The following is a 17,251-nucleotide window of genomic DNA, read 5'->3' on the forward strand; positions in this document are numbered from 1 at the left end:
GAAGTCTGTTTTCCTTGTTGCTGGTGTTCTTAGGCCTAACACAATTAGGAAGCAACTTTCCAGAGACGCCAAGATGACAAAAAGCTATGGGCATGAGGTGGATACTGGCACACGTGCCACCATGGGAGGATGCAAGGCCAGATCCACAGGTGTATTTAAGTGTCAAGTGAGCTGGATATTGAGTAATTCAGTAGTGACACTTCAGGAGAGGTGAACATTGTTGCTGTTACGTAGCATTGTCTGCCCTCTTCAAAGAGCTGGGATCTCTATGGTCCTGTCATAGCCCCCAGTGGCTACTGGGGCTGGCCAGTGTGACAAGAGGTCAGTAGCTAGTCTGTGTGTTTGCAGCTAACCTGATGCAGGTTAAGGGTGCAGCTGTCAGGTTGGGCTTAGCTGAGCAGCGTGAAGGTTGTGGGGTTTTGACAGGCCTGCTCTGAAGAGCACAGTTTGTAAGAAATTGCAAAGGAATTTAAATAGTAGGGACTGTCAGTTGTGAGACTTTGACCTCACCTAGTTGCTCAGAAGGATTCTTCAAGCTCTGCTTTCTCTCCAAGGTTGGATCCATGCTGTGTACACTCCCATGGACACGCTGGTTTTTGGAGGCAACTTCTTACACAGCTTCAACATCCCTATGCAGCTCCGGATCTACAGCATTGAAGACCGCACACGGGTAAGGACCTGCGGGAGAGCTGGGAGGACGTGGCCTCCCAGCATGGTGTGGAGGGCACAGCTAAGAGCAGAGGTGTGCAGGCAGGCAAGCTGGGTCTCACCCTGTGACAGATTGCTCAAACTCCAGCTGTCTGTAAGCAAGATGTCCTGGCCTGCTAAATGGAGAGGCAGCAATGTGGGCAGAGGGACAGCCTGCAGTGTGCACTGAGGCTTATGTTCCTCCGTACCGCCTCTGGTCTGACACCAAGCTCCAAGGGGGCTGGAAGCCTTGCTGTGAGTGTGATGGGTGCCTCCCCTTGCTGCCTGATGAGGAAGGCAGCAACATGCCCATGGGAGCGCATCCGTGCCTCTTCCCATACCTGGCTGCCTTCTGCTGCTGCTGGATGTTGGTCTGAGACCTTGATGTGGTCTAAGATGACACAAACTACAGGCTTCCTGAGGTCTCAGGCAGAGAATGCTCTTGGCCAGTGGGTGTTTTCGCTTGCTTCCTGTGGAGGCGTGGGTCCTGCAGTGCTCAGCTGCTGCAGACAAGCTTCAGGACACGCCTGGGCTGTGTTGGACAGATTGTTGGCCTCTCCAGAGCAGTTCAGGGTGCTGCAGCAGGCAGGACCTGTGGGTTAGCACTCATCTGTCACCGTCATCCAGAGCAGCTGAGACGTACGATGATGATGGAGTGTGTGCCTGCTTCATCCTGGGCAGTGTAGCCTCAGGAAGGTGTGAGGCAGGCAGTGGGGTCAGGGGCATCTTCTGCCTGCATGTGAAATGCTGATGGTGATGTGACAGAGTCCTGACAGTGCTCTGCTAAATAACTGTGCTGATAACACCTCTCTTAAGAGACCAGCTCTTTCCCTCCACCCATACAAATGCTGTCAGATCCTGTGCTGGGGCTTGGGAAGAGGGCTTGAACCACTGTGTTCAGCTGAAACCTTCTGTGGTATCTGCTACTTTTTCTTGTACTAACGAGAAGGAGGTCTGTGGGGGAAGAGCCGCAACCCTAACAAAGAAAAATGAAATGTTAATGGCTTGCAAGTGAGCAGTGCCTGGTTTTTGCTCTGCCTGGTGATAATCTCCTTCTGCGAGGAGAATTACATCAGGCTGCCAGAAGCATGAATGATGCTGTTAAACATGTACATGCGTTTCCTGTCTCTCAGGAGGGGATCGGTCTGGTTTGAGGCAGCAGTTGTAAGAGCTATCTCTGTGCAGCCTGGTGATGGAGGAGGCCTCAGCAGACCCCCTTCCCTTGCCTCTTTTGCAGGTCCCAAATAAGTTTCGTTATCCCTTTTATTACGAGATGTGTTGGTATGTGCTGGAGCGCTATGTCTACTGCATCACCAGCCGCTCACATCTGACCAAGGACTTCCAGAAGGAATCGCTCAGCATGGGTAAGCCCCCTGCGCTGGCTGTCCAGCCCTTTTCTTTTTCCTTCCTTTCCAGCCTTTTTCCTTCCTCACCCATATCAAAGTGGGGGTTTCGCACCCTCCTGCTGGGGTGCTGTCTGGTTCGTCAGCATGGTGGGCAGAGGAGGGCTGCGTGGGAAGAATTTGGGACCATCGCTTCCTCAGTTTCACAGGGTGGTTTCTTTGGGTATTTCCTCCCTTCTTGCTGTTTGCTGTACTGAGCAGTTGGAGGGCATTGTAGACGGGCCGAAGGAGGTGCAATTTTATTTCTTTGAGCAATAAATCAAAACTAGCCAGACTTTTGCTTCCTCCTTTACCCCTGTGACAGGTCAGGTTCTTTGCAGCTGCAAAACCAGCATACAAGTTCCCAGCCTTGCTGGTGCATGCAGAGCCTTTATCAAAGTGGAGGGAAGTTGCAGTAACCACTGCGGTGGGCTTCAGGGCAGTAATCCTTTCTTGCCGATTGGAGTCTTCCTGAACGCAGAGTTTAAAGCGCTGTCAAAGTTGCATGCAGGGGAGCGCGGGGAGTCTCTTGCAAAAGGAATGTTTGGCTGCCCTACAGCCAAGGCAGGTGGGGACTGAGCAGTGGTTCATGAAGTGATTTCTTACAGACACACTTTTTCAGACTGGAAGAGAGCTAGGTAGCTTCCCCCAAAGGCCCTTGAAGCAAATCTGTCCTCGCTCCCCTAAGAGGCCGTAAATACTGACTCCTGGGCACCTCTCCTCAGAGCCACAACCTCTGTGGGCTTTTGGATTTCCTGGCAGAAGGAGACGGCTCCCAGCTCTTGTGTTTCTCCTGTGGTTCTCTGGAGATCTCCCTCAGCACTCAGTTTGAGAAGGGCTGTCTCCCCCCTCCTCCAGTGTCTCTTCTCTGCCACTGAGCAGTGGTCACTGAGAAGTGGGAACTGTGCAGAGCTGGAAGGGAGCAGGAGAGCCCCCTTCCCTTTTACTGTCAGAAAGGGTGCTTTATCGTGCACAGTTGGGCTCAGAGACTTCACGGTCATCCAGTGAGTCCACCTGCTCTGTCTCCCATCATGGAGGCAGGATCAGGGTCCCAGTTCATCCACAGGACCAGATGACTGGAGACCCCAAGCCCTCCAAAGCAGTCAGGCTGGACGGGGCTGTGAGCAACCTGATAATAGTGGAAGGTGTCCCTGCCTGTGGCAGGGGGTTGGACTAGATGATCTTTAAAGATCCCTTCCAACCCAAACCAGCCTAGGAGTCTATGAAATTCGGTGTAGGGCTTAGCTGTCTCCTTCTCTAGGATGTTTTTCCCACGTCTTGTGCCTCACCTTCCCACAAAATGAGTCAGGAATGGGAAAAGGTTTTACTCTTTTCCAGCTGCTACGTGCCCCAACCCTTCCTCTGGCCTGGTCCCTGTACCTGCCTATTGCTGCAGCATCCCTGGTGCCTGGGGGGTTTCCTCTGGGCACTGAATGCCTCCTGACAGTGACTGTCTGGCCACTGTGCTCTTCTCTCACTCTTTCTCCCTCTTGGCAGATATGGAGTTGAGCTCCTCGGACTCGGTGAACATGGAAGAGGAGGAGGAGGAGGAGGAAGAGGAGGATGCAGCAGGGAAGGAACCCAGGCGACCAGTCACAAGGCGGTCCATTCTCACCAGCCCCATAGCCAATGGTGCCAATGTGGACTATGATGAACTGGGCAAGAGCTGCCAAAGCAGCCTGCCAGGTCTGAAGAAGACCCCATCTATAGACTCTTCTGACTCCAGCCGAGGCTCCCAGAACGGCCAGGCCTGGGACCCCAACAGTGGCAGCCCGCGCAAGAGCAGGAAGGTGCACCTGACACAGTTTGAGCTGGAGGGGCTGCGCTGCCTCGTGGATAAACTGGAGTCACTCCCTCTGCACAAGAAGTGCGTTCCCACTGGCATTGAGGATGAGGATGCTCTCATTGCTGACGTCAAGGTACGTAGGTGTGAGGGAGCTGCAAGTGCTGTCGTTCCGCAGGTCTGCCAGGGCACATCTGCTTTCTTGCAGCATTGGAGGTGGAACGGCATTTCCCCACAGGGAAGCTGTGCTTCACCCTGGCCTTGCACCCACCCTGGGGCTTGGGGGTGATGTGTCTGGAGGCTTGGGGTCCTCTTCCTCCGTGTGAGGCTGTGACACCAGCTGATGCTGAGGGACAGCCCTGGCTTGGATTTTGGGTTGGGGTGGGCAGAAACAGTAACCGCTCGCAGCCAGTGTGGCTTGGGACCCTCTGGGCCCTGTGTCCCTTACGGGTGTCACTGCACGAGTGCTTGTTTGCCATGCAGTTCATTTCTACTTCTGGCTGTGGACTCCTTGGACTACCCAACACTGTGACAGTTAGAGCCCTGCCCTTGCCCCAGGTGGATTTGGCCATGTTTCTTTGGGTTGTTTGCACTGGATGTGACCTTACATCATACAAATCTGGTTTTGGGGTGGGGGTGTGTCGGTTTGTTTTTTTTCTTTTTTTCCCTGCCCTCCTTTACACCCTGAGCTGTATCTGCCAGACCTGTTGAGCTGACGCCATGAGCTTTGGTGTTTTGGCCCTTTCAGCAGTGAAGTGAGAATGTCAACCTCACTATTCTCTAAAAGTTCATTTTAGTCCCTAAAACCACAGTTACCTTCTGCTCCCATCCTTGCTGGTGGTGATCTGTTCAGCTGCTTGTCTGCACCAAAGCTGACATCCAGACACAGCCATGGGTATATCCTGGTCTTTGCCATCGTGTTTCTTTTCCAAGTGCTGTCTCCTGATTGTTGGGGATTTTTTGGTGGATCATGTTGCAAACATGGCACTCTGCTGCGTTTGGAGCAGAGGGTGCAGCTCTGGGGTCCCAGGGTGGGCTGTCGTTCGCAGGCCAAGCTCTGGTGGAGCTTGGCTGAAGGAGTGGGAGCAGGTGCTGTTAAGGGGCTGAGCTTCTAGTTTCCTGTGGCTTTCTCAAGTGCGTGGTGTGCCATGGCCTTCAAGTGTTCAAGGCATGTGTTTCTGAGCCATGGCAGTGGGGTGGCCTCAGCCCCACCATGGAACTTATGATGCTCTGCAGAAACTCAAGCTTTGAGCTGTGAGCGTGCTGTTTTGCCCTGAGACTGAGAAAGGGAAGCTGGTGTTGGGTGTTTTGAAGGCAGAGCATTCAAGGTTGTGGGTGTTCAGTTGAGTTTTGAGACTTGTTCAAAGGTCTTTTTATATTCTGGAGCTAAGGAATGTGTGCCTATGGTTTTGGTGTGACCCACTAGCCCCTGTGTCCAATTGGACCTCGCAGATGAGCTGCAGGTGAAGGTCCCTGCAGTCGAGTCAGAGCAAACAGCTTCCCTGAAGGCCTTGCTCCTTAAAGCTGGCTCTCCTCAGAGGCTCAGAAGTGTCCTGAGCTGCAGGACTCAGTCCTTCAGGAGCAGCAGCCTCCCAAGTAAAGCCTGTGCTACAGGGCATCCTCGAGGCGTGAAGATCCTTAGTCATCAGACTGCAGTGGCTGAAGAGAACAGGATGAGTTTGTCAAACTACAGCAAACGTCTACTTTCAAAGCTTACATTTTCCTCAGAGGTGAGGAGACTGGCAAATGTAGGTTGGCTTATAAAACCTGAAAAGGGGCAAGACACTGCTAGCTAAACCTTTTAACTGGTCTCTGGTCACTGAAAAGCCCGATGAGCAAAAGTCTGATTTTTCAGTATCAACAGCTTGTATGGGGAACAGCTTGCCTTTTTTTTTTTTTTTTTTTTAAAGGCAGGACAAATTGTTACCAAGCTAAAGGCGTGAAGTGGCCACCCATGCATCTGTAACTCATGATGTGGGATACAGATCCTGTTTCAGTCATGTTTCCTTTGTAAGCTTTGGTGTAACTCCCTCCTCTAATAGCTTTTGTGTTCTTGCACAACTGTAGCTGAGTCTCCCAGAAGACAGTCCTACCAGGGCTGTGCGTAAGTGGAGCCCTTCCCTTTTCTGGTCGTCTTCTGGTGTTCATGCCTTCCCTCAGAGCTCTCGGGAGGTGTGATCCATGGGGGATCCCTTGTGCTGCACACCAAACTGGATCCCTTCTGTTCATCTGCTATTTCTCTTTATGCGCTAGTGGAGTACTAAAGCCTAAGCCATTTTCAGTGGCTGAAGCTAAATGGAAAGCATACGCCCTCCACAGCATCCCACAGCCTGACTCTGGGGCAGTGACCTGCAGCAGGTACTACCCTGAGGTGAGGTCATTAAGGACCTGGAATCTGGGCAGCAGACTGTTGGGAAAGACCCGCTCTAGGGAAGCACAGAGAATCGAGGTGTGTTCAGCACTCACCGCCTTTGCTGCCATCACCACACCTAGTGTGCCCAGCTGGGCGGGCGCTGCGTCTTCGTAGAAGGCTGTTGTGGCGGTGGCCTGCATGTTGCATGTTTATTTGGTCTGCCTGCTACCCGGGATCAGAACATGGCATTTTCTCGTCGTAAAGCCCAGGCGTGCAGGTAGTGACCTGGCATCTCAATCTGTGTCAAACCAAATGTCCTACCTACTGCTCCTTCTGCCACCCTCTGCTAACCAGTGTCCCCAGGCATGTGGGAGCAGGCACAGGCCAGGAAAATGCTGCCTTTTCCCACAGCTGCTTGTTGGTGATTGTGACTTCAGGGTGCCTGTATGTTGGGTCATGTCACATATGCTTCTATATCCTGTCACAAGTTGGGTCTGGAGCCCTCCTATGGTGGGACAGGACACTTTGGATGTGACAAAGGTGTGCTTCCAGCTGCAGGGCAGGAGGGACTGTCTGTCCACTGAGCTTCTAAACACGTCCTAGATAAGGCTGCATCAGAAATTTGGAATAGAAAGAGCATGTTGCCACCTCCGCTTCTCCTTAAACCTTTCTAGCTTTGCCTGTCTCCCTTGGCAAGCTCCTGGTGACACTACATCGCTGCCTTCTGAACCGGTGACTGAGAGCTGCTCTCCAGTGGCTTAAATGGGAGGACCCACAGAAATCTGAAAGGCTTCTAGCACTGCCTCAGGAGAAGATCTGCCTTAGCAAAATGAGGTTGTGACACGTTGCCTTGTGGCACTGATGGCTTGTCGAAATATCTCCATGAATTTGGTGGATGCCTCTGCATGGTCTGGACTGGGGTCATTGGAAAGGTCACTGGCAAAGAGGGAACTTCTGAGAGCTGCCATTTTCTTCTGACTGTTTCTGTCCATCACTTCTGACCCACCTCTTGGTGTGCTGGCTTCCAGCATTTTGACTTCAGAGGGGCAGGATGACTCATGAGGCTCTGTTGAACCTGCTGTGGGCTCAGTTCCCCACAAGTCAGCTGACATTAGAACCATTTGCTTGCTGCAGTGCCACCAAGCCCTATGGTCTCAGCAACTGGCACAAACTGGTTCTATTTGGGCTCTGCATGAAGGTGTTGGAGCACCAAGCATTGTAGAAACAAGAAGAGCCTCTCCCAGAAGTGCTGATCCCATCTCCAGGACCTCATCTCAAAGCCTCTGATCTGGCATTGCCCACGTGCCTGGCTCTGTTGCGCTGCCTTCTCCCCAGGCCTGGAGACATCATCTCACTCCTCTGCAAATGCCTGTTATTCTCCTCGTCTGCCTGATCTGCCCCTCCTGCGGGTCACATCTGCCTGAAATGTTCCCTGTGCCTCGTGCTCGCCTTTCTCTGCCCCAGTAAATGTGCCATCTGGAATCTGCTTTCCCAAGGTGGTTTGTTTCCCCAGCTGCTCGCATCTGAGAAGCAGCAAACATACAGCTTGCTGAAGTCCAGGGGATTTGGTAAAAGCACTGATGAGCATCCCGGGGAGGAGCGAGTGGTCTCAGGGCGCTCCCTGAGTGTGCGCAGTCCCCCATTTGCTGCAGGACAGTGGAACGCAGTGAGGACTTGGTGAGGAATGGAGGCTACTTCCACCAGGGATGGATGAGGACGTTCAGGGTGGCCTGTCAGCTATGCCAGGAAGCTGTCCCCCTTTGGTGGGATGACAGCCCTGGTGCCACGCTCCTGCCTGTGGGTCGGATGAGACTAAACCGCAGCGTGAAGCACCGAGCTGAGTGCCAGGCTCCCTCCCAGTGCCTGCGCCAGCAGCGCAGCACTGATGAGATGCCCGACACTGCCATGGTCACTGTCCAAATGGGAACACTGCAGCCTGGAGCATGCAGGGCCAAAGGGTCCTCTGCCACCCTGCCTGACCAGGTGTCACCTCAGGGTGCCATCTGATGTGCTTGACCTTGGCAATGTGACAGGAGCCGCTCTGCACGTCCTCTGTGCTGGGCCAAACCAAGCTGCAGGGCTGGGTGTCCCCAGCAAGATCCACCGGGAGCCCAAGGGTGCCGAGCGTGTCACCCGTGGCTCAGGTGGTGACAGTCTAGACCCAGGCATGTGGTCAGTGTGCCACTGGCATCCTGCGCGTGGCAAAGACGCGGTGGCTGCCTGTAGATGCGCTAGGTGCACGGGGAGTGAAAGCAGTCGCTGATATCCAGTGCCACTTTGGGGAGCTTGAGTTAGTTCAGGAGTTTCCTCCATTTTAATTGCGGTGGTCTGTCATTGGGGGTAGGGGGGTCTCGGGGATCTGGGGCTGCTTGGGAGGAACCTTGCTTTGCCCATGGGTATAGGTTTGTCCCCCTTTTGTGGTCAGGTCAGCGGTGGCTTTGGCACTCTGGCTGCTCCCAAACTTGGCTGGCAGGATGTTTGTCAGGGAAGGCTTGTCCATCCAGGGGGGGGAAAACGCTGGTGCAGCCCCTGCCGCCCCCACCTTCCGAGGGGCTCGTTCCCCTTGCCTGCATTTAAAAGCCCTTCCTCCCCGGTGGCACCAGCGGCGGCTCCGAGATCCAGGTGGGTTCGGCTTCCAGCGGGAATCCCCCCCCCCACACACCCCCCAAGCGCCTGGGAGCAGGCAAAAGCCAGGCGGCGGGGAGGCTGGCTGCGAGCGGGGCGCCCCTGCGCCCCCCGGCCCCCGGGGAGCCTGGCCCCGGCAGCTCCGGTTGCGGCGGCGGCGGGGGGGCGGTGGGCAGCGCCGCCCGGACCCCTGCGCCAATGCGCCGGGCGCTCGCCCGGGCCCCTCCCGGCTCTGCAGCAGAACGGCTCTGCCCTCTGCTCGTTCGCTCGCTTTTTCTCTTCTGCCATCTTCCCGCTGCAAAGCATTGCTGGGAACCGCATGTGGGTGACGCAGCAGCATTGTTTCAGGCTCAGGAAGCTGCTGCCGCTGCTGCCCAAGGGCTCGGCAGGAGCGCGCCGCTGCCAGTGCGGCTGCTGGAGCCGGGGAGGAGCGGGGGGTGCCCGGGGCGGGGAGCGCGGCTGCTCCCCCAGCCATGGCCCCCAACACCGGGGGTCCGTCTCGGGGCCGCTCGGACTGAGCCAGCCCCTGGAGGGCTCCGAGGAGAGGGGGGGCCCCCAGCCCTCGCCGTGCGGGCACCGGAACAAAGAGGGCTCGGCAAACTTCACCCCGGAGTCGCGGCGGCTCTGGAGGCGCAAGGTCAGGCAGCTGGCGGTGCTCGGGGGAGGGCGCGCGGGGATGCTCCCGCCCCAGCCGGGGTGGGGGGGGTCCGCGGGGGGGACCCCGCTTCCCTGGAGGGGACCCTGGCCGCTGCTGGGGCTCGGTCTGCCGGCCCTCGGGGCGCGCTGCCGGTGCCGGGTCCCGCTGGCCGCGGGAAGCGTGCGGCGTGTCGGCCCCCGCAGCCGGGGCGGGGAGGGGCAGGGGGGGAGAGGGGGCTGGCGCCCACCTCGGCTTCAAGCCAGATGCAGCCACAGGACCCGGTCCCCGTCCCGTCCCCCCCCTTTTTTCACCAGCCCCTTGGGGGGCCCCCGCATGGAAACGTGCCTGAGCCACCGTCAGCCCCCGCGGTGTGCCGGGCAGGGGGAGGTTGCGGTTGTCTGCCCAGGCGTATAGATAGATGTACCTATAGCTATATCTGCGTGTTTGTGAGCCCCCAGCCCCTGACCCTTCCTCTCGGCCTGTGCTCATGGGAGGGCTGCCGGGGAGGCGGAAGGGCTGTAGGCAGCACGCTGAGCTGGGGGGGGCGGCCGCGGCTTCCTGCCTCCCACAGCCGCCCCAGGAGGGGGGGGGGGCGGGGAGCGGGGCTGGAGCGGGCACCCCGGGAGCGGGAGCCGCAGGGAGCACCGGCCGGCTGCCCTGGCCCTGCCTGGCAGCGGGAAGCACCGGGAGAGAGCGTGGGGATGCCGGCAGGAGGCTCCTGCGGGCGTAGCCATGGCAACGCCAAGTAAATAAAGCACCTTTGCAATTCGGTGGGGAAACGGCTGTGGGGAGAGGGCTGAGATGCGGGGGGGGCTGAGGGGGGGTAGGGTGAGTGCAGGGAGCCCCTATCGACCGGGAGCGCGGGTGCCCGTCTTGCCGTAGGGCGGCATGCCCATCCAGTCGGTGCTGTGGGATCTTTCATGTCAAAGTCAAAGCCGAAGCCCGAGGCGGTGCGGGGGAGCAGCTCCTGGCTACCAGCAGCTTGTGCCAGGCTGTGGAAGGGGTGCTGGAGCATCACGTCCTCCTGCCGCCGTGCCCTCTGGCTGCCCTGTGCCTGGGGAGCAGAGAGAGGGGCAGCCCTCCTGCATCCTTGCCCATAAATCCCCCTGGACTGCAAAAGCTTGGCACTCTCCCCCTACCGCTGCACAGCGCGGGGCCTCGGGGCTGAGATGCAGCTGATGAAAGCGCTTGTGCAGATGGACTCGACAGAGCTTGTCTGTCTAATTTGGGGAGGGATCATTGCTCACGGGTGTGGGTAGAGGAGGGCTCCTTCCCAGCCGTGTTTGAAGCATGCTGGCCTTGGCATCTGGTCGGAGCCTGCCTCGCTGGCAGGAGCCTTGTTTCACTCTGTTCACACCTGTGCTTTTTGTCTGTCTGCTTCCCCCCCCCCTTCTCTCTTCATTAGCTGCTGCTAGAAGAATACGCAAACAGCGACCCCAAACTGGCACTTACAGGCATCCCCATCGTCCAGTGGCCCAAGAGGGATAAGGTAGGAGCTGCGAGGAGGGGAGCTGGGTGGGCATCACGTGTGGCTGAGCTGATGGCCTGTCCTTGGCTGAGTCGCTGCCTGTGGTGGTGGCACTGCTTCCGTAACAGCCTCAGGAGCCTGAGGTGGTGGGCAGGAAGGGAGCGGCGCAGAGGCAGGCCGTGGGGCGCCACTGCCTCCGCAGCACTGCGGGCAAACGCGTTTGCTGGCAGCGGTGGAGGTCTCCCACCGGTAACTGGGTCAGCCCCAGCTGCTCAATGTTCTCCAGCTGCTCAATGTTCTCCAGCCCCTCGGTCATGTTCGGAGGAGGTGTAGGGTTTGATGCTTGGCATCAGCCCTGCCTGTTTGGTGGGCAGGCCAGCCCCTCGCTGCTAGGTGAGTGTGCCCTTTGGGTCCCTGCCAGCGTGCTGTCCGTGCTGTAGCATTGGCTCTTGCAACCTTGAGGAAGGCAGCTCACTCCTGGGGGTCTCTGCCTTCTGGTAGCAGCTAGCTTGTCAGGAGAGGGACCTTTTAGCATACCCCTGCCCTTCCCTCTACAGCCATGCTCGCAACCCTGGGGCCCAAAGCCGGGCCACAGCCCAGGCTCAGCTCAGAGGGCAGATGGAGGCAAGAAGCAGCCTGCCACCGGCCGGCCGGACTTCCCCTCCACAGGCTGCCTTCCCATGGCCCGCAGGGACGGCCTCTGTAGGTCACTGCTTCCTTCCTTCCGGGAGACGGGCTCACGGGCAGGCATGTGGGAAGAGCAGGACCCCATTGCACAGGGAAGGGTGGGTAACACCCCGTCTGGAGACAAACAAGCCTCTCAGATTGCCCTTTGGTGTTGCCTGTCTCTGCCTGCCTGCCCTGCCCAAGGGGATCCAGTGAGATTTGCCGCTACTGGGGCAGCACAAGCAGCTCGGGCAGCTTTTCTGGGAGAAGAGACCTGGAGATGTCTGCATGCTTTGGATGCAGCGCTCAGATGCTTGGCACATCCCCAGCCCTGTCCTTGTGCTGGGTTTTTTGGGTGCCTGCCTTTCCCCAAGCCCATCAGCTATGGTGCACACGCGATCACAGCCGATCCCAGAAGGTTGCTGATGGGGGGTGCATGGTGGCAGGTCTCTGCTGGAGAGCTGTGTTGTCCCACCTGCACTGTAAACAGGGGTGCTTGAATGTTCCCAGCACGCCTCCAGCTTGTGGGAAAGGATGACCAGAGCACTCATGTCAGAGCTGAGCCCTGTCCCTTTGCACAGCTGGCAGAGGGACCCAAGCGGCACAGAGAGGGGACAGCTTTTCTGGCTGCACTTTGTTACTCCTTGCCTCGGAAGGAAAGAGTGGCTGTTGCTGCAGCACCGCAATGTTTTTGGGACTCGGCATCCCTTGTCAGACTCATTTCTGACTCCTGATGGGGGGTGGGAAGAAGGAGCGCTCTTGGCGTGAGGTGGTGAAAGCTGAGCGAGTGTGCTGGAGGAGAGCTGCCTGGGGCAGCACCGATACAGGCTCCTTTATCTGCGGAGAGCTGAGGAAGCAGGGCTGTTCTCGGGCATGTTATCTGAGGCTGCAGCGAGGGAGAAGGGGATCAGAGGCTTTCTGATCCAAGCTGAATGCAGTGGTTGGCTCGTCTCACACTAGTTGCCTTTCTATTTTTGTTGCCAGCTAAAGCTCCAGGCCCGGCTGAGGGTGCGCCTGCCCACCATCCCCATCACCAAACCACACACCATGAAGCCAACCCCCCGCCCAACACCCGTCAGGCCTACGGTCTCTCCCATCGTGTCAGGTGCCAGGCGGAGGCGGGTGCGGTGCCGAAAATGCAAGGCTTGCATGCAGGGCGAGTGTGGCATGTGCCACTACTGCAGGGACATGAAGAAGTTTGGCGGGCCTGGCCGCATGAAGCAGTCCTGCATCCTGCGGCAATGCTTAGCGGTGAGTCTCCAGCCTGATCCTTCTCTCAGAAATTCGCTGCAGCCTGGCAGCGGCTCTGTGTGGCTGATTGGGGTCAGACAGAGGAGAGCAATGACCCAAGTTTGCTTCCTGGGGGATAGTCGGTCCCTTCCCCATGATTCAGGTCATGGGGGAGAGGAGGAGGAAAGGGGGAAGGCTGTCCCACCTTGCTCTGGTTTCATCCCTGCTTTCCTTTGTAGCCCAGGCTGCCTCACTCGGTCACGTGTGCACTTTGTGGGGAGGTGGATCAGAACGAGGACTCACAGGACTTTGAGAAGAAGCTCATGGAGTGCTGTATCTGCAACGAGATTGTTCACCCGGGCTGCCTGCAGGTGAGCAGCACAGGCACCAGGGCAGAGGGGGCTTGGCTTTGGGGAGGGACTGCTGCTGACCACCCGCTTCTCTTTGCAGATGGATGGGGAAGGGCTGCTCAACGATGAGCTCCCAAACTGCTGGGAGTGCCCCAAATGCTACCAGGGTGATGACGCGGAGAAGGGCCAGGTAGGAGCCAAACTGTACTGTGGCAGTGCTGGATGCGTGTCTTACATCCCATGTTGTCCTGCTAGGGATCAGGCAGTGTTGGACCAGGCTGGGCTGCGTGGGTGGGCTGCAGGGCAGGCAGGCACCAGTGCAGGCCAGGGGACCAGTTGGGCAGTGACTAGTGATAGTGGGGATCGCTGGGGGTGCAGTGCTTGGGGGCCTGGCAACACCCTGCTGCAGTCCGGTCCCGGGATCCCGCAGCAGGGTGAGCTGACAGTCGCCTGCTCTCTGTCCCTGGCTCCCAGAGAGCCCATCAGCAGGCCGTGGCCAGGCTCCTGCGGAAGCGGCAGGGGCGGCCAGGTTCTTCTGCCAGCCAGCAAACGGACCGCATGCAGCGGCAGCTGGCCCGCTGGCAGCTGCCAGCGCTGCCCAGGACACCGGCCTACGGCTGCTGCATCACCTGTAGAACCGTGCCCAGTGCTGTGGATGGAAGTGCAGCAGCTAAGGCAAGCCAGGTGGGGAGCAGCCACCCTGGGGCACCGTCACCTTCTCCTGGGGGATGTGCATGCTTGGGGTGCACATCTGCCTGGTTCCTGGGTCTCCCAGCACTTCACGCGGATGTGATGAGCACCCCTTGTCCCCACGGTGTCTTGTGCTGAGCTGTGATCCTGAGGGTTTCCACCGCAAGAGGCAGAGGACTGTTAGAGGACACCCCTTCTGTGAAGGAGGAAGGAAAACATTGGTTGCTGGTGTGGGTGGATTCTGCTCCTGGTGGTTCTGGGCACTGCTGGTGCAGGCCCTGGCAGCACTATGATCTTTCCGTGAGGAAGAGGAGAGAGAGGGGATGCGTTCCCTAGGCCCGCCGTGACTCGTATCCCTGCTAACCTTCTGCCCTGCTTCCCTGCAGAAGCGGAAGGTGGAGGAGAGCGATGATGACACGGCGCAAGCTAAAGTGCTGCGGCCCTTGCGGAGTTGCGAGGAGCCCCTGACCCCCCCCCCCAACTCGCCCACCCCCATGCTGCAGCTGATCCATGACCCAGCGTCGCCGCGAGGCGTGGTGACGCGCTCGTCCCCAGGAGCCGGCCCCAGCGACCACCACAGCGCCAGCAGAGACGAGCGCTTCAAGCGACGGCAGCTGCTGCGGCTCCAAGCCACCGAGCGAACCATGGTGCGGGAGAAGGAGAACAACCCCAGCGGCAAGAAGGAGCTGTCGGAGGTGGAGAAGGCCAAGCTGCACGGCTCCTACCTCACTGTGACGCTCCAGCGCCCCACCAAAGACGTCCATGGCACTTCTATCGTCCCCAAGCTGCAAGCCATCACAGCCTCCTCCACTAACCTGCAGCACTCGCCCCGCGTGGTCATGCGCCACGCACCCACCAGGATGCCCCTGCGGGGTGGGGGGGAGGAGGAGGCAGCCGCCGAGGAGGAGGAGGAGGAAGAGGAGGAGGAGGACGAGAACGCGGAGGAGGGGGGGGCGGCCCGGCTCAACGGCCGAGGGAGCCGGGCGCAGGAGGGCGAGGAGAGCTGCATGCAGCGCGAGGTGTGGATGTCCGTCTTCCGCTACCTCACTCGCAGGGAGCTCTGCGAGTGCATGCGGGTGTGCAAGACCTGGTACAAGTGGTGAGTGTGGGGGTGTGGGGCAGGGTGGGGGGGGTGGGCACAGCCAGGGCTGCCCACATCCTGACGGCTGGATGGAGCACGGCTGTGCCAAGCCTTGTGCCCGATGGGCAGCCAGAGGAAAGGGGGGGAAGGGATCTCACCTGGGTTCCCTCCCCCCGCTCCCCAGAGCTGACACTTGCCAGGCAGCATTGCCCTCGCACCCTGTCGCCAGCCCTGCTGGCTGCTGCCTCTGCCGTGCGTGCGTGGCTCTTAATTGTCTCCTCCTGCCTTCCTCCTGTCCCCTCTGTTGGGAGGTGGTGGCAGACTCTGCTGTCACCTGAGCACCCGTGTCCCCCACCACGTCCTTTCAAGGAGCTGATGCCCTTTCCTTGTGCTGCCCTGCGTGGTCCTTGCCCTTCCCTGCCTCCTGTCCTGCCGTGGCTCCCGGCAGGCTGAGGTGGGGATGGATTTGCTGGCTGGAAACGCCTTGGGGGGCAGCAGGCCTGAAGACAATGCTGGCACCGGGACAGCTGTGGATGGAGGGCTTGGGAACAGACGGGGACTGGAAACTGGGAGGTTTCTAACCGCCAAGCAGCGGGAATGGCACGATGGGAAAAGATCGGCCCGCTTTGATCAGCGGCCGCTGGGAGTGGTGTGTTGTGGTGGCTGGAGAAGAGCGTCCCCTCGCCTGCCACTGGTGTGGCACCTTCCGGGGCACAGCTGAGCTGCCATCGGGTCCTGGGTCTCCCCAGGCTCCCCTGGGGGAGGAGGAGTCGGTGCGACCCCCGGGCTCTGTTGCAGCTGCTGGCGAAGCAGCGAGTGCTGCCGAGGCTGTGGGGTGGGACCGGGCTGTTCTGCCTGCTGGGACCAAGGATGCTTAAGATCTTTGCTGTGGCAGGAGGAGCACGCGGGAGGGGACAAGCAGGCCAGCAGCTGTGACTCGGAGTCTTGTTACTTGGCAGCAAAACCCTGCTGGGCTGCTCTGGGCATCCCTGGGTGGCCAGATACCTTCGGCAACCTCGCAATGTGTTCAGGGAAACCCAGAGAAACCAGGCAGAGCAGCCTTGTTCTGCAGCTGGGGCCACGCCAGGGCTGGGCTCACCCCCGAAACCAGGCAAACCGCTGGCTGTCTCTTGTTCCACGGGGCTTTTGGGGTCCGACTTTCAGCTTTGTCCTTGTCCCCAGGTGCTGTGACAAGAGATTGTGGACAAAGATAGATTTGAGCAGGTGCAAGTCCATCACCCCCCAGGCGCTGAGCGGCATCATCAAAAGACAGCCGGTCAGCCTTGACCTCAGCTGGACCAATATCTCCAAAAAACAGCTTACGTGGCTCGTCAACAGGCTGCCAGGTGAGCGTGGGCTGGGAGGGGTCCATGCCTCTGCCACCAGCCTGTCCCTGAGGCTTCCTGGTGGCTGGAGTGCAGCGAGAGACAGGCTCTGCATCCTGGTACCCACCAGCTCGAAAGCTCCTGGGTGCCTGGATCCCGTCACCCAGCAGGCAGCTGATGTGGCTTCCTACCGCTGTGTTTCCAACCTCTCCTTCAGCGAGCCCCGCTCCCCATCCCACCCCCGGCAGGGAGGGGTGCTGCTTCCTTACCTGCCTGGAGAAAGAGGATTGAGATCCGGGACACCTCGGAGCTGACCCAGCCTGTCTGACCTGTTGCCTCTTTCCCTTTCTGGCAGGCCTGAAAGACCTCATCCTAGCGGGCTGTTCCTGGTCTGCGGTCTGTGCTCTCAGTACCTCCAGCTGCCCCCTTCTCAGGACCCTCGATCTTCGGTGGGCAGTAGGAATCAAGGACCCTCAGATCCGGGACTTGCTCACGCCTCCAACAGACAAACCCAGTAAGCTGTTGCCCAGGCTGTGGTGGGACAAGGCTGGGGGCACTGGTGACTGAGAAGGGTCCCCGTGGGTTGTGGGAAGCTGGAGGAGGATGGCGGGCTGGGCACAGAGCAGGGAGGTGATGCTTCATCTGGAATGCCCCAGTGCAGCAAGGCAGGTAGTCCATGTTCAGCTTCTCCTTTTTCCTTTTGCAGGTCAGGACAATCGCAGCAAACTCCGCAACATGATTGATTTCCGGCTCGCTGGCCTGGACATCACCGACGCCACGCTGCGGCTGATCATCCGCCATATGCCCCTGCTCTCCCGCCTCGACCTCAGCCACTGCAACCACCTTACGGACCAGTCGGCCAACCTCCTCACGGCCGTGGGCTCTTCCACACGCAACTCCCTCACCGAGCTCAACATGGCAGGTGGGTGTGCTGCCCTGGGTGACCCAGGGCCCTCCTGGGCCAGGGAGGGGGG

General features: G+C 58.9%; 1 protein-coding gene across 4 annotated transcripts in view; it reads left to right on the forward strand.

Annotated features, from left to right (window-relative positions):
- KDM2A (lysine demethylase 2A) overlaps positions 1–17,251 on the forward strand; it is a 50,523-nt gene that overhangs the window by 31,892 nt on the left and 1,380 nt on the right. For 2 of the 4 annotated variants that reach the window (XM_055813878.1, XM_027795345.2), the window contains 11 exons: positions 555–670; positions 1,925–2,051; positions 3,567–3,988; positions 10,873–10,956; positions 12,586–12,852; positions 13,071–13,202; positions 13,282–13,371; positions 14,258–14,970; positions 16,135–16,298; positions 16,633–16,791; positions 16,984–17,199. In XM_055813878.1, coding sequence (XP_055669853.1) covers positions 555–670; positions 1,925–2,051; positions 3,567–3,988; positions 10,873–10,956; positions 12,586–12,852; positions 13,071–13,202; positions 13,282–13,371; positions 14,258–14,970; positions 16,135–16,298; positions 16,633–16,791; positions 16,984–17,199 — 2,490 coding nt within the window. Of the gene's footprint in view, positions 1–554; positions 671–1,924; positions 2,052–3,566; positions 3,989–8,916; positions 9,468–10,872; positions 10,957–12,585; positions 12,853–13,070; positions 13,203–13,281; positions 13,372–14,257; positions 14,971–16,134; positions 16,299–16,632; positions 16,792–16,983; positions 17,200–17,251 lie in introns of those variants that run through there. The other 2 variants (XM_055813879.1, XM_055813880.1) reach the window with 2 other exon arrangements.

This window comes from Falco peregrinus, chromosome 9, assembly GCF_023634155.1.
Source record: "Falco peregrinus isolate bFalPer1 chromosome 9, bFalPer1.pri, whole genome shotgun sequence".
Taxonomy (NCBI): domain Eukaryota; kingdom Metazoa; phylum Chordata; class Aves; order Falconiformes; family Falconidae; genus Falco; species Falco peregrinus.